Here is a 13,532-nt window from a genome sequence, read left to right as displayed (position 1 = left end):
AAACAAGCAAAAAACAATTGTAAACAAGTGAGAACATTCAGGAACTTTTAGAAGGCTTTCTCCAACATAGTTTAAGCACTGACACAATGCAACCTCAAACTTTAAATAAATAAATAAAACACACCCTCAAAAAATAAATAGATATAAATAATTTGGTGCCCTTTTTAATAAAATGGAAAACAAATACAATTTAACAATTGTTGCATGTTGCGTACTGACAGTCTGCTGTCTACATTCTGATTAAGAACAGGGCTGCCCTCACTTTAGCCTAAATTCACTTTTCAAACCTGGAATACAAAGCAACATTAAAATTGGTCAGGTAAATGTTCCTTCCCCTGTTTTTGAGGGGTGTTTAATTATATACTACCACATATCGTTTCGGACGCCTCCACCCATAGTTGCCAGGTTCGCGGTTTTCACGCCAAATTGGGCTTGTTTGAAAATCCAGCCACGGGTAAAGATTCTGGGGTCACGGGGTGCGGTTTTTTGGGCTACTTTTGAGTTGGGCTACCCCGGGAGCTACAAGTCAACATTAAGAATGGATTGCAATATAATACTTAATTTGTCTCCATTTTACACCCAAACCCCCCGCCCCCCGGTCGACAACTTACACTCGCCATCGCCCCCCCCTCGACAACTTTGGGCTTTGGGCTAGTTTAGGCTTCTGAAGGGCGGGTTTTACCCTGATTTTGTGTGGGATATTTTTGTAGGACCTGGCAACCCTGCCGCCACCGTTCGCGCAGGTTCGCTCGAGGTGTGCTCGAGGTGCGCTACGGTCACTCGCGAAAGTATAAACCATTGAAGCGGGTTTGGTAACCGAGGCAGAAACAGCTTAATCCAAAATATCCCACGGAGGGAAACTTTATTCACAACGCATCTGAATAATAGCACTCTTCGCACTCTCCCTCTATCGGTTTCAAACACCTTACAGCGAGAACTTGTTTGGTCTACGTCTGACGCCGCCAAACCGAACCAACTCCAGATCACGGAGCTAGTTGCACTTTTCTTGGGCACAAGCTCCGCAGTCATGTTTGTGTGTGTGTGTGTGTGTGTGTGTGTGTGTGTGTGTGTGTGTGTTGAGGGTGGATGGGTGGGAGGTGCTAAACTCACTGAACTACGGGAGCCCACAGTGCAGTGTCGGTGGTGAAAATTAAAACTCAGAAAATCGATTTTCTTAAAAACACATCGTCCTTAACTGTAAATTCGAATTAATAGATAATATTGATTAATCGCCCAGCTCTATTCAATTGGTAAGGCTGTAAACACCTACGCAGCAAGCAGCAATCTCTTTCTCACTCTCTCAACTTGTCTTTGTCTCTCTGTCACTCTCTCTATGTCTCTGACTCTCACTCTGACTCTCTCTCTCTCTCTCTCTCTCTCTCTCTCTCTCTCTCTCTCTCTCTCTCTCTCAGTGGCCTGGTTCTCTCTTCTGCTGATGCTGGTATCCATCCCAGCTGCGCTGGGTTACCTTGGTGACCGATGCCAGTGTGTTGCCAGTGAGACGGCGGTACAGAAGAAGAGGTACCACGCAGTGCAACGTCGAGAGCTGCAGACCGTCAACCTGAGTCGCCAGGAAGCCATGCTGGAGGTCAAGGGCCTGTGAGTAGCTGTCTTAGTGAGGTCAAAGACAGGAAGCAGCCATGCTGTTGAGGTCATAGAGGCCTGTGAGTAGCTGTCTTAGTGAGGTCAAAGACAGGAAGCAGCCATGCTGGTGAGGTCATAGAGGCCTGTGAGTAGCTGTCTTAGTGAGGTCAAAGACAGGAAGCAGCCATGCTGGTGAGGTCATAGAGGCCTGTGTTTAAACGTAATATGTGAGGGCGCACAATAAATGGAGCTGTAAATTAAGCTTGTTGACTGTGTGTGTGTCTGTGTGTGTGTGCTGTAGACTGAAGCAGTTGGATGAACTCCTGAGTCAGGCTTGTGTGTATGCTGAGTCTGTGTATAAGATGTTGTATTGGGAGAGTCACGTTGCTTCTTCTATGTGAGTGTCACACACACACACCTAAGCTCATGAGCATACTCTGAATAGCAATAAAGATAATTTTGTACAAAAATGTTAACAAATAATTCTTATTGTGTGTGTGTGTGTGTTTGTGTGTGTGATGTGCATACATGCACAGGTTCTACGGTTTTCTCCTGATGATAGTCTGTTTGCTCTACACTGCTCCTGTGGGCTGGAGTCTGTCTTTGATCAACAGCGCCCTCTTCCTCTGGAACAGAAACTTCTGCAGAGGTCAGTGAGTTTAACACATGCACACACTTGATTGCACAAAAACGCACAGCCTGTTAATTTACACAGATGGTGACTGGACACTTGCTTGGTGTGACACAACTGCTGTTTCCCTCTCTCTGCAGTCGTGCTGCAGCTAAAGGAGCTGTTCCATGCCCCGCCCCATGCCCCGCCCCCAGACCCGACCCAGGCCCCGTCTGCAGACAGAGGGTCAGAAAAGTGTGACCAATACATGGGCAACCCACCAGACCAGACCCCCACACCACCCAGCCTGGAGGTCAGAGGTGGAGAAACAGGGAAAGAGAGGAAGAAAGAGAGAAAGAAGGAGAAGTGGAGTGACGGAGTGTCTGTCTGCTCTCTCCCTGCAGGATCTGTCACCAGGGAGTGTTGAAGAGGCTGAGGAGGCAGAGCCTGATGACGAGTTTAAAGATGCCATAGAGGTAATGAAGATCTCTCTCTGTTTCCCTTTCTCTCTGTCTTTGTCTCTCTCCCTCTCTCTGTCTGTCTCTCTCCCTCTCTCTGTCTGTCTCTCTCCCTCTCTCTCATCTGCTGAGCTCTGTCTGACTTGTTCTCCTTTGCCTGCTGTCTGACTGCACCAGGAGAACCAGCTGGCCCTCCAGGTGAGCAGCTCCTTCTGAGGGGGAGCACGTCAACCTTAGAATTCCCTCAACCTTAGAATCTCCTCCGCCTTTTCATTAGTGTGACTGTCTGAGTGGTAACAGGCACCAAAGGTTTTAGAGTTTCTAGAGAAGTGTTAACATGTTCAACTAATTACTCTCACCAATAGCTTCAAAGTCACCAGTAGTAATGACCTGTAGCCACTAACCACCACTACAACAACAAAGTAGTTGACTGTGAAGTGCTTGTAGCAAAATGGCAAGATGATTTGTGTTGTGTCTGCATGGTGTGGGTGTTGGGGTGTGTGTGTGTGTTTACACTGCTTACCTCTTTGCTTTCCTCTCTAAGGAAGCACAGCTGTCTTTTGTGGTGAGTAACTGGTGATGTAGTCTGACAGTCTTTGAGATAAATAACCTCATATAAAAAAAAAACAGAAATTGAACTGCTGCACTATTGCATGGGGGGGGGGTTGGGTTGGTTGGGTGTTCACCTGCACGCAACTGTTGTGAACGTCTGAGCATGTTCATCAGTGTGATGATTGAGACCTTGAATGGCAGTGTTGGTTTGTGTCTGTGTTTGAGATTGTGGTGAACCTTACAAACACATGGTTTTTAGCATTTCGTGTGTGTGTGTGTGTGTGTGTGTGTGAGCGCTCACTTACGTGTCATGTGTAATGTCATTTAATTAATTTAGAGCTATGATATTTCAAACCTTTTACAAGATCTTCTCCAAGTAACCATATATATGTTGTAATTGACCTGTGGAGGAAGGAGTGGTGTAAGTCCACGCGTAACTGCCCCGCTTTGAATATAGGTGTGGCCAGCAGTCTATGGGCTGTCCAAAGCCCTGTGGAGACGCATAGTTCATAAGGTGCCCCACCCATGCCGCCTATCATTTGCTCTGGGTGTTCTAACCACGCCTCTTCAAGTCTTTCTTCACTGTATTGGCTGGTACTCACAGCATCACCGTGGTGAAGCCCTGGTAATTTGGCACTTCTGGGCTCTGATTGGTCCCTGGATTTTATCTCTTGGGTCTACAGCTAATTGCTGCAGCTGTGTTCTTAATCGAATGATATTAGGTAAACTGAGTCAATCATAACAACAGATACCTTCATATTTAGCGGGCTTGGGTGTTTATTTCTGTATGCTTTTGAATTAATTCATATTGGCAAACTGTCAAGCAGAGCAAAATAACCAAAATTGCATGTTGCCTGCTGCATACAAACCTCATCACAGACCTCAACCTCAGTGATCAACCTCAAGCTGTGGGTGGAAGGAACCTTCACGCTGCCTTCTCGGTTGGCCCGTGTGTTTGGCAGGGCTGTGGAGTGGGTCGAAGGTTAGGAGGCGGAGCCTGTGCCTGGCGGGAGTGTGATACATACCCATATTTTGAAGCGCACGCCATGTGAAGTGTTGCTCCGCCCCTTGCCACTCACACTACAGCAGGGAACATGGCCGTTACACAGTCAAAACTCTGGTTCCGAGAGGTCGGTGTGTGGGTTCCTGGCCCTCAGGGCTTAGCTGCAGCATGCTGACCCGGCCCTGCCGCTGGTCCCTTCCGCTGTGTGGTGCCGCGTATGGGGACATGGGTGCCGTATGACTAGTCTGTTAGGAACATTTGAACAGTTGTGGGTGACTATAGGTTTAAAGTTTGCTGTTCGTCTTCCTCTCTCCAATGTTCTCTCTCTCTCTCTCCCTCCCTCCCCCTCTCCAACATTCCCTCTGTTTTTCGGTTGGCCTCTCTCTCTCTCTCTCTCTGTCTCTCTCTTTCTCTCTCTCTGTCTCTCTCTTTCTCTTTCGCTAATTCTGTGTTAGGATGATGAGGAGGTGTCCGTGGGTGGTCCTGATTACGACTCCGTGTCTGATAACGGCTTGTTGAGCAGGAATGAGCCCATCCGCAGCAGAGTGTCCAAGCTCACGGAGAAACTGCGCAAGCGTGTACCCACCAACCCCACCGGTCAGACTCCACCCGTCCACTCACTCACTAACTCACTCACTCACTCACTCTGTGACTCTCTTGTTCATTCACGTATTCATTTAGGAGTCTGTATGAACTGGTTCTTCCATCTTCTTGTCATTCCTATGTCTCTCTCCCTCTCCCCCCCCCTCTCTCTCTCTCTCTCTCTCTCTCTCTCCCTCTCTCTCTCCCCCATGTAGGTAACTGCTCCAGCTGTGCCTCTGCGTTCTCCGTGTTAAAGAAAAGGGTATGCTGTCACCACTCCCCCCACCCAACACAGGGCAGTCCTGTTGTTTGGGTCCTGTTGTTTGGGTCCTGTTGTAACGTCGTTGCCGTAACGATGCTGCTGTGTGTTGTATGTTTACAGAGATACTGCACTAACTGTGGAGTCAGCTTCTGTTCTCGCTGCTGCTCTTACAAAGTGTTCAGATCCAGTATGGGAGCCACAGGTGGGAACATCACTACTGCACTGATTCCAGAACAGCATCACTACTGCACTGATTCTAGACCACAATCTTGCAGCATAAATAATATACTGGTCATGTCCTGAAATGTATAACACACTCGTAACACATGACTCATGGTGACACTCATTTGTTGCATTTTGATTGTATTCTGGTTCCAAAAGCACAAGTGTAATAGTACTGTGTTACATTGGTATATAACAAGGTACACCAGGTGATGACGTTAGAGTTGAGTAGCACCCTTTCAAACTGTACCTGTTCAGTGTAGTTCTATGGGCAAGACAGAAAGTCAACATTCATTTCTGTTGCTTTATACCTTTTCTTCTTTTTCCCATTGTTCTTTTCTTCTTTCTCTCCCTTTCTCTAGCTCCTGAGGCCCAGAGGGAGACGGTGTTTGTGTGCAGCCCGTGTAATAAGTCACTCATTGGCAAGTAGGACCTACATCCCATAATAAGCAACTCTCCATCCCAACACTGCAAAAATCCCCTTGGTGACAGGAGCTGTGGGTGTAGTCTTGTGTGTCCTGACTCATCAGGTCACACTGTGCCGAAGCCCCGCCTCTCTCTGACCCCCCCCTCTTCCCCTCACATTTACTCTTAAAGCCTTTCAGGAGTGACTGCCAGTGCTTGTCTTACTGCAGCAGTGAGCATGCTCACAAGCACCATGCACACTGCTGCTAACAACCTGTGGGCGGACCGCCAGGCTCTGTAGCTCAATCAACACTCGACAGCTGGGGTGTTTCGTTGCACGTGCGCAGTGGGTCAGGTCCCCTGGATGCTTTGACTCTCCACGACTCTGTTTTATGTTGACTGGACGTGTCTTGGGGGTAGAAATGCATTGCGCCATTTTAATCATTCCCAAATCTGGCTTCACTCTGGCCATTACATGCTAGAATCACTAAACTGGTATTGTGATGTCATGTTCCAGAAGCAACTGCTTTTGTGACATCATGTCACGAGGAAATTCCAGACTGTTCCCCAACCAGAAGGACCTTGATTTAACTTCCATAGCTTTCAATGATGTCACTGAGCCCCTGACCTCTTATTCTCTGTAAACCTCCAGCTGCTCAAAGATGAGCAAATAATATTTGTTTATTTTATATGTTTATTTGATGCTGAACGGTTGATTTCTTAGACCTGTTGTTCACATCAGGGTTTTATAGAAGAAAGGCAAGTGTGTTGGGCACTGCAGGAAGACTGAATACTGCTACCGTCCAAGGGACACCCATGTTTATACACACAGTCGATTTCACACACGTAGGAAATATAACTATTCTACAATAGTTCTGTTATTCTGAAAAGTTACATCAGTAGAAGGTACACCCCCAGACAGCACAACCATACTGTACAAGTTTTTTGGGGTCATTGCTCGCTGATGATTTGGTAGTTCTGTTTACCTGTCAATCAGGATTTCCAGATGTTCGGTACATTACAGATTCATCACGTTGGTGTTTGTTTAAATCTGTCCACTGTAGGCTGACTGGTTGATATGATGTTTTTTTTTCAGCTAATCATTAAGGAATTTATTTTGCTAAAGTTTTATTTGTTCTGATCTTTCAGTATTTTAGATACGTGATTACATACGGTTTTGCTATTCATAATTTATACGTTTGATTTTACTTTGTTTGATTTTCAGTTTTTTTTTTTTTTAAGTTGGAGATGTAGGTAACTTTTATGTTATTATTTGATAATGACAGCTATACTGTAATATACCTGTATTAAAACCATCTTAAATGCAAATTTAAATGTTTCTCGGGTTCAGCCATGTTGGCTCAATTCTGTAACTTTAGGTTTTTGTCCTGTTGTATAGGTTCAATAAACAATTACAGTAATAAATCAAAATTGCATTTAATCGTTCTTATAGGTGTCAAAATTCAATCTAAACTACTTTTTAGCGATACGTTTCAAGAAGCATTTTTAAACATTTGGAACCATTTTAAATGGATAAGGTTGTTAAACAGTAACGGGTGTAGTGACCGAGGTCTCCGTCGCTCCATCGTTCCTGAGTGGAGCGCGGCTGACGGCGCCCCCGCTCCGCCGTCCCTCCGCAGGCTGCTCGGTATCCTCGTTTCCGGCTCCTCCCTCGCCCGTTTCTCTCCATCAGTCCTCCCGCAATCCGTCGGTCGCGTGCTCCGATAATCCGAGGCAGACTGCGTGTTCGCATGAGAACATGGCGACAGAGGTAAGAATCTCTTCGTTGCATGTTGGTGATCCGCGTCTATGGCGGGGTCTACACATGACCATTACAGAGAGAGAATGATGTTTGTTAGCGGTGGGTTGAGAGGCTCGTTTGACATGCGCCCAAAGGCGCTCAACATCTAGGATGAATTGTCAGATGAACCTCCAGGCGTAAAAGCTCTGATGCGTCTCATCCCTCCGTCGTGAAGGTGCAAGAGCGATCGGTAGCCGTTAGGCATCGTCCGGTTAGCAATAAAACCTTGTAGATGGATAACAGTAACCAGTTATATTATTAATAGTCCCATTCCCGGACGTCATGCCAAAGTTTCGAATTTATGAACGTTGCACGTTCTCTCAAATTAGAAAATAAATATCAATGAATATAAGTCCGCCTTGGGACTATTAACAATTCAATGATGCAAATGGTTATTTTTTTGACCCAAAGTGAACGTAATTGGTACGTGGACAGTCTCAAAGGTCACTTGTCGTTTAAAACCAATGCATGCAGAGCGCGAGCTCAGTTGTACTGGCGTGTAAGCTCGTGCGCTCCGGTGATCGGGGGTGGGGGTGACGTAGAGGCGGAGAGGACGACGTCACAGCGGATAAAGCGGCTCGCGACGCCGGGCTGCTGAGAGCGAGTAAATATCTGTTGTTTTTTGAGGGGACGAGTCGCGAAGCCCGCGGCCGCCGTGACTAACGTCAGGAATGCTGTCGGGACCGCGCCAAGCGATGGGCAGGAGCACGCTGCCCTACTGTCACGAGTCTGTAAGCCTTATTTTTGTTTCGAAAAGTGATTCTCTTGCGACGTTTGTGGCCGTCGTCGTACTTCTGTGTTGTTTAAGGTTAGTTTTGTTCGGTCACGTAACTTCCTTGACCGTTCATTTAGATTAACAGTGTCCGAGCAAAAGAAGTAACCTTGAAGGCGCGACAAGAGGGATCTCCAGGGTTCCTCATAAGTCTACGTGTATTTATTTTTATATTATATCATATCATATCATATCTCATATATATATATATATATATATATATATATATATATATATATATATATAAATTTTTAATTTTATATATATAAACCTACTTGTTTTTCTGGGGGGGGGGGGTGTTGAGGGAGAGGGAGCGTTTTTTTCAGTTTTGTTGCTTTTTTGTTATGTGCGTAATGACTTGTAAGGGGTCAGTATCAGCGGTCAGGATACTGAGGGGACATTTGCATGATCGATCGGATGTTATGATGAGTGTTTGGCTCACGGTGGCATTGTCTGCTCACAGCCAGGGAACACGCGCTCCGTCTCCGTCGGGACATCCATTATTAATGAAGTGTATAATATCAGTAGCCCAGAGAGTTTGTCACACTACGACATGGAGGCTCGGTTTAGCAACTCAACCACACTAGACAGGCCGACAGCGGCCCGGGACACCCGCGCGATTTGCCGGTCTGGAAGGGTCAAATTTATCACAGGCCTACGCGACACGTCTGTGGTTGGTCACGTGACCCAAGGACGTCGCCGTGTGTGCGTGTTACACCTGTTAGGGCCGTTGTAGAATCGCAACACTTTCATAAATACACTTTCACAAATCAATTTAACAGAAGTCCTGTCTCGACCTCTAACGAGACATTACAGAGGACACAGTCTTGAAAGTGTAGTTCCTCTTTAGCAGAACAGAGAATTCAGAGAGCAGTAATACTGAAAATAATAATGGAATGCATGTGAATATGTGTGTGTTGTTTGAGTTGTGTGTGTGTGTGTGTGTGTTAGAATTTGTGTTTATGTCTGTATGCATGCACGTAAATTTGACTGTTCATGGGACTTCCAACAGATGGATGGTTGTTGTTATGTGTGTGTGTGTGTGTGTGTGTGTGTGCTATAGTTCCATAACCTGCAGGAACTGAGGCAGAGTGCCTCTCTGGCCAATAAAGTGTTCATCCAGAGAGACTACTCTGAGGGCACTGTCTGCACGTTCCACACCAAGCTCCCCTCCGAACTGGACAATAGGGTGAGAGAAGGAGGGAGAGAGAGAGAGAATGAGAAGGAATGATATCTGAGTAAGCTTTACCTGTGCTCTGTTTTGGTAGCATTGTGCTGTATTCAGGGATTTAAAATTCCCCAGAGATTCAGCAGTGCTGAACACACATAATCAGTTTTACAGACACACATACACAGGCTAAATGAGCTCTGGGGAATGGGTATTAAATTATAATGGTGTTATCTATAAGAAGGCATTTAAATTCTTCAGAGCAGAGGATCACTCTTATAGAGACACAAAAGAGTAAAAGAGAGTAAAAAGACAGAAAGAAACAAAGCCAGTTTCATTTCAGTTTGGTAAAACTCCAAGACAAACTGACACTGTGGTAGAAACCTGAGAAGTAGACCTCTGATGTCACTAACAAGAATGTCAATCATGACGTTTTAGTGATGTTATGTGAATTTTCGATGTTTGAATTTATTTTCGTTTTGCATTTTTATACATTGTGTTGATTGGCTGATCTGATATCTCATGTGATTGGTCAGATTGAGAAAACTCTGTTTGAAGACACAGTGAAGACTCTGAACAATTATTATGCGGAGGCAGAGAAGATTGGAGGCCACGCCTACCTGGAGGGCTGTCTTGCCTGCATCACCGCCTACCTCATATTTCTTTGCATGGAGACACGCTATGAAAAGGTAAGTGTATTTGTGTGTGTGTGTGTGTGTGTGTGCAATTTGAGAACACTGAAGAAAAACGGAGAAACATAATTCGGGAATGAATTAATAAGATGCTTAAATATTCAATGTTTTTCAAATATTTCAATGAATTTAAGAGTATGTACAGTATGTGTATATTTGTGTTTGTGTATGTGTGTGTGAGCAGGTACTGAAGAAGATCTCACGGTACATCCAAGAGCAGAATGAGAAGATCTATGCGCCCAGAGGCCTTCTCATTACTGACCCTATAGAGAGAGGAATGAGAGTTGTATCCTCTCTTTGTGTGTGTGTGTGTGTGTGTGTGTGTGTGTGTGTGTGTGTGTGTGTGTGTGTGTGTGTACTATGGTCAGTTTTGCCTTGACTGCTGTGGGTCAGATTGAGATCAGTATCTATGAAGACAGGAGCTCCAGTGGGTCCAGTTCAGGCAGCAGCACCACCAGCAGCAGTGGACGATGATACACACACACTGACACACATATTCATTTTGTCCCATACCTATGAATAGACCCATCTTTAGGTTCTGACCAAATCAAGTGTGACTGTGTAGAGTTTGAGTAGACAGGCCATTCTGAGTAGAGCTACTGTATAGACTGCCTGCTCCAGCCACCCAGTCCATCACAATGGTATAGAGATCAGTGGGTGGTCTACATCTGCAGCAGTCATCTGCTGAGTGACTCACTAACATCCTCAACCAGTTACATAGACTTCCATTGTTTTCTCAATTATGCAATTATCCCGTGTAGTTCAATGATGCTGTATGTAGCAGTTAGTACGGAGAAGAGAGGCGAGTCTTCCACTGGAGGCCATGTTTGCACTTCCAGATCAATGAGTCATTGAATTAAATAGATATGCATTTATCTGTGGATGGTACAATTTCACACATCGGGAGCAATACTGTATCAAAGTAGGAAAGCTGATTTAGGGTTTATTAAGAGAGAAAAAACCAAAACTAAATCTTACATCAGCACTCTTACCCTTATTTTGTGTGTTTGTCTTTGTATGCATTTGTGTCTATGAATATATTTATGTGTATGTATGTATGTATATATGCACACACAAGTCAAAACACTTCCACCTCACTTTACCGTCTCTACTTCGCGTAGACGTAAGTCTCCACTGCCGTTACCATTCCAGTGTAGCCAAAAAGCTCTAATGCAAATCAAACCTCTGTAGGTCATGAAACTGCCATTGGCCAACACCTCGTTAAACCCTCATCACTGAGCTTCCTTAACGAGATAGTTGGCTCATCTTTATGCAAGCGTATAGCTTTTTCATGCAACTTGCACTGGCTAGAATACTAACCTTATTTATTTATTTTGTGTACCAGCACAAATAAATACACATCTTATGTTTAAACAACTGTCTGTCTCCAGATTGTTTGTTGTTTTTCATTATTACATTATTTAATTGGTTTGTCCTTTGGTAGATAGTAAGATTCTAAAATTATTTAAAAGTTCAGACGCTGCAATAGAGCAACTGTTTCCTTCCATGTGTGCTGAAGGGGAGTAACCGCACCCAGGTCATCTGCACAGGGACCACCGCACCAAAGAACCTACTGTAAGACACAGCAGCCAGAGTACTCGATTGACCTGTCATGTCACTGTCTCTCCTCCAGGGGGCGAAGGTCTCCATCACCACAATGTAATCAATAACAGTAGCAATGCTGTGTCTCATTTAACTTCGTGGAAATCGCTAGATCAGTTTAATTTCTTTGGAAACAGCATTAGGCTTTTATTTCTGAGATGGGTTAACTTCTAAGGGTCTGTCCAATCCAAAAACCAGTGTGTGAACCAGGGGCGGACTGGCATACGTTGCTACCGGGGATTTCCCCGGTGGGCCGATGGGCCTGTAAACACATGAATGAGTTGGACCGAGCCGCGGACTGGGCCAGCTGATGCGGGCTGACGGTATGCAGCGGAGATCAGAAAAAAAACCAACTTGTCCCAGAAACTCCGGGCCGGACTACGAAAACATACAGCAGTTTAAATTGTAGATAACATGTTATTTATAATATACTGCTGTCGCCTCTGCAACGTCTAAAGCCTGGTTTATATTTGACGCGCCGCTCGCGAGAGTCCGCGCGGCGAAAATGACGTAATCGCTGAGGCTCCGTGCACCTCTCGAATTTTGTAACTTCGCGCGCGCGCCGCGCTTCAGCGCGATCGACAAAGTCATGTTTGCAGGGTTCATACACCTATACAAGGTGGAATTAAAGCACTTGCTCCCACAGTAGATTTCTTCACACCAAGCTGCTTGCCTATTGCAGATTCAGTCTTCCCAGCCTACAATTCGGTTTCTGGTGTCCTCCGACAGCTCTTTCGTCTTCACCATAGTGGAGTTTGGAGTGTGACTGTTTGAGGTTGTGGGCAGGTGTCTTTTATACTGTTAACGACTTCAAATAGGTGCCATTAATACAGGTAATGAGAGGGGGGAAAGAGGAGCCTCTTAAAAAAGAAGTTACAGGTCTGTGACAGCCAGAAATCTTGCTTGTTTGTAGGTGACCAAATACTTATTTTCCACCATTATTTGCAAATAAATTCTTTAAAAGTCAGACAAAATGATTTTCTCAATTTTTTTCACATTTTGTCTCTCATAGTTGGGGTCTACCTATGATGTCAATTACAGGCCTCTCTCATCTTTTTAAGTGGGAGAACTTGCACAATTGGTGACTGACTAAATACTTATGTTCCCCACTGTATACACACATACACAGTATATATACACAGATATATATAGTGGGCCAGTCTGTCAGGAACTCCCGGGCCACTTTTTCTCCCCAGTCCGCCCCTGGTCTGAACACATCTCCTTTGTAAGTACTTTCTGTAATACTAAAGACATTTCATATATCCATAGTCACCTTTAAACCTTCATCACCAAATTAAGGTCGACCATCAAGATTTCTCATAGGCAACAAAATTTGTCATCAGTGAGATTCCAGGAGGTGACATTGATGACATACCAGTGGTAGGGCATGATGAGGAAGAGTCAGGACAGAAAACTAACCTGACATAAAGTGGCACCGCATCACTTCTGTTTTGAGCCAGTCTGGCATTGGCAGGGCTGACATTCCCTGCATTTAATAAAGTGAGACCTCTTCCACTCTCTAAATTTTTGAGTCTAAAATATCTCTTCTACTCTGCATGAGACCTCTTCTAATCTCCATGTGACTGATTCCACTCTCCGTGAACCAATTGTACTGTTCAGTATATCAAAGAAGATCCAGTGCTATGGAGCATCAACTTATCATTTCTCTGTGACAGAAAAGGCCTAGCCTGTGATTTTCTTATTTGTCAAGTTGCCACCACAGAGGTCTCTGAGAGGAATAAGTCCATCTTACACTATGGAGCCTCAGCGGTAGCCCATCTGCACCAGCACAGGCCAAACCACAAGATCTTCTGTGATA

The 13,532-nt window shown here is 45.0% G+C and overlaps 2 protein-coding genes across 13 annotated transcripts in view; both read left to right on the top strand.

Annotated features, from left to right (window-relative positions):
- The window catches only part of zfyve27 (zinc finger, FYVE domain containing 27), a 14,681-nt gene extending 7,578 nt beyond the window's left edge, over positions 1–7,103 (top strand). For 5 of the 10 annotated variants that reach the window (XM_076989406.1, XM_076989405.1, XM_076989408.1 and 2 more), the window contains 12 exons: positions 1,413–1,599; positions 1,886–1,981; positions 2,121–2,233; positions 2,356–2,507; positions 2,599–2,670; positions 2,830–2,850; positions 3,197–3,217; positions 3,662–3,718; positions 4,663–4,804; positions 5,005–5,051; positions 5,172–5,253; positions 5,636–7,103. In XM_076989406.1, coding sequence (XP_076845521.1) covers positions 1,413–1,599; positions 1,886–1,981; positions 2,121–2,233; positions 2,356–2,507; positions 2,599–2,670; positions 2,830–2,850; positions 3,197–3,217; positions 3,662–3,718; positions 4,663–4,804; positions 5,005–5,051; positions 5,172–5,253; positions 5,636–5,703 — 1,058 coding nt within the window. In that variant the 3' untranslated portion in view covers positions 5,704–7,103. The remainder of the gene's footprint in view (positions 1–1,412; positions 1,600–1,885; positions 1,982–2,120; positions 2,234–2,355; positions 2,508–2,598; positions 2,671–2,829; positions 2,851–3,196; positions 3,218–3,661; positions 3,719–4,662; positions 4,805–5,004; positions 5,052–5,171; positions 5,254–5,635) is intronic. The other 5 variants (XM_076989409.1, XM_076989411.1, XM_076989410.1 and 2 more) reach the window with 5 other exon arrangements.
- A 166-nt stretch (positions 7,104–7,269) lies between these two features.
- On the top strand, positions 7,270–11,482 carry golga7ba (golgin A7 family, member Ba). 3 transcript variants are annotated; one of them, XM_076989417.1, is made up of 5 exons: positions 7,270–7,449; positions 9,315–9,440; positions 9,956–10,108; positions 10,296–10,397; positions 10,505–11,482. In XM_076989417.1, exons 1-5 carry the CDS (start codon positions 7,438–7,440, stop codon positions 10,583–10,585), a joined length of 474 nt encoding a protein of 157 aa, XP_076845532.1. In that variant the 5' UTR covers positions 7,270–7,437; the 3' UTR covers positions 10,586–11,482. The 3 variants fall into 3 exon arrangements, with proteins under 3 accessions (XP_076845532.1, XP_076845531.1, XP_076845533.1); XM_076989416.1 differs by lacking the exon at positions 7,270–7,449 and adding an exon at positions 8,074–8,210; XM_076989418.1 differs by lacking the exons at positions 7,270–7,449; positions 9,315–9,440 and adding an exon at positions 8,090–8,210.
- The last annotated feature ends 2,050 nt before the right edge of the window (positions 11,483–13,532 follow it).

This window comes from Brachyhypopomus gauderio, unplaced genomic scaffold (assembly GCF_052324685.1).
Source record: "Brachyhypopomus gauderio isolate BG-103 unplaced genomic scaffold, BGAUD_0.2 sc67, whole genome shotgun sequence".
In the NCBI taxonomy this organism is placed as follows: Eukaryota; Metazoa; Chordata; class Actinopteri; order Gymnotiformes; family Hypopomidae; genus Brachyhypopomus; species Brachyhypopomus gauderio.
Note: the sequence above shows the minus strand (reverse complement) of the source record. Positions and strands in the feature narration are given on the sequence as shown.

What these genes read in the sequence shown, in the direction of transcription:
- golga7ba (XM_076989416.1), top strand. Translation starts at nt 8,151, where the DNA reads ATGCTGTCGGGACCGCGCCAAGCGATGGGCAGGAGCACGCTGCCCTAC. An exon ending in TGGAGACACGCTATGAAAAG is followed by an intron (nt 10,109 to 10,295) that starts GTAAGTGTATTT and finishes GTGTGTGAGCAG; the next exon opens with GTACTGAAGAAGATCTCACG. An exon ending in TAGAGAGAGGAATGAGAGTT is followed by an intron (nt 10,398 to 10,504) that starts GTATCCTCTCTT and finishes GCTGTGGGTCAG; the next exon opens with ATTGAGATCAGTATCTATGA.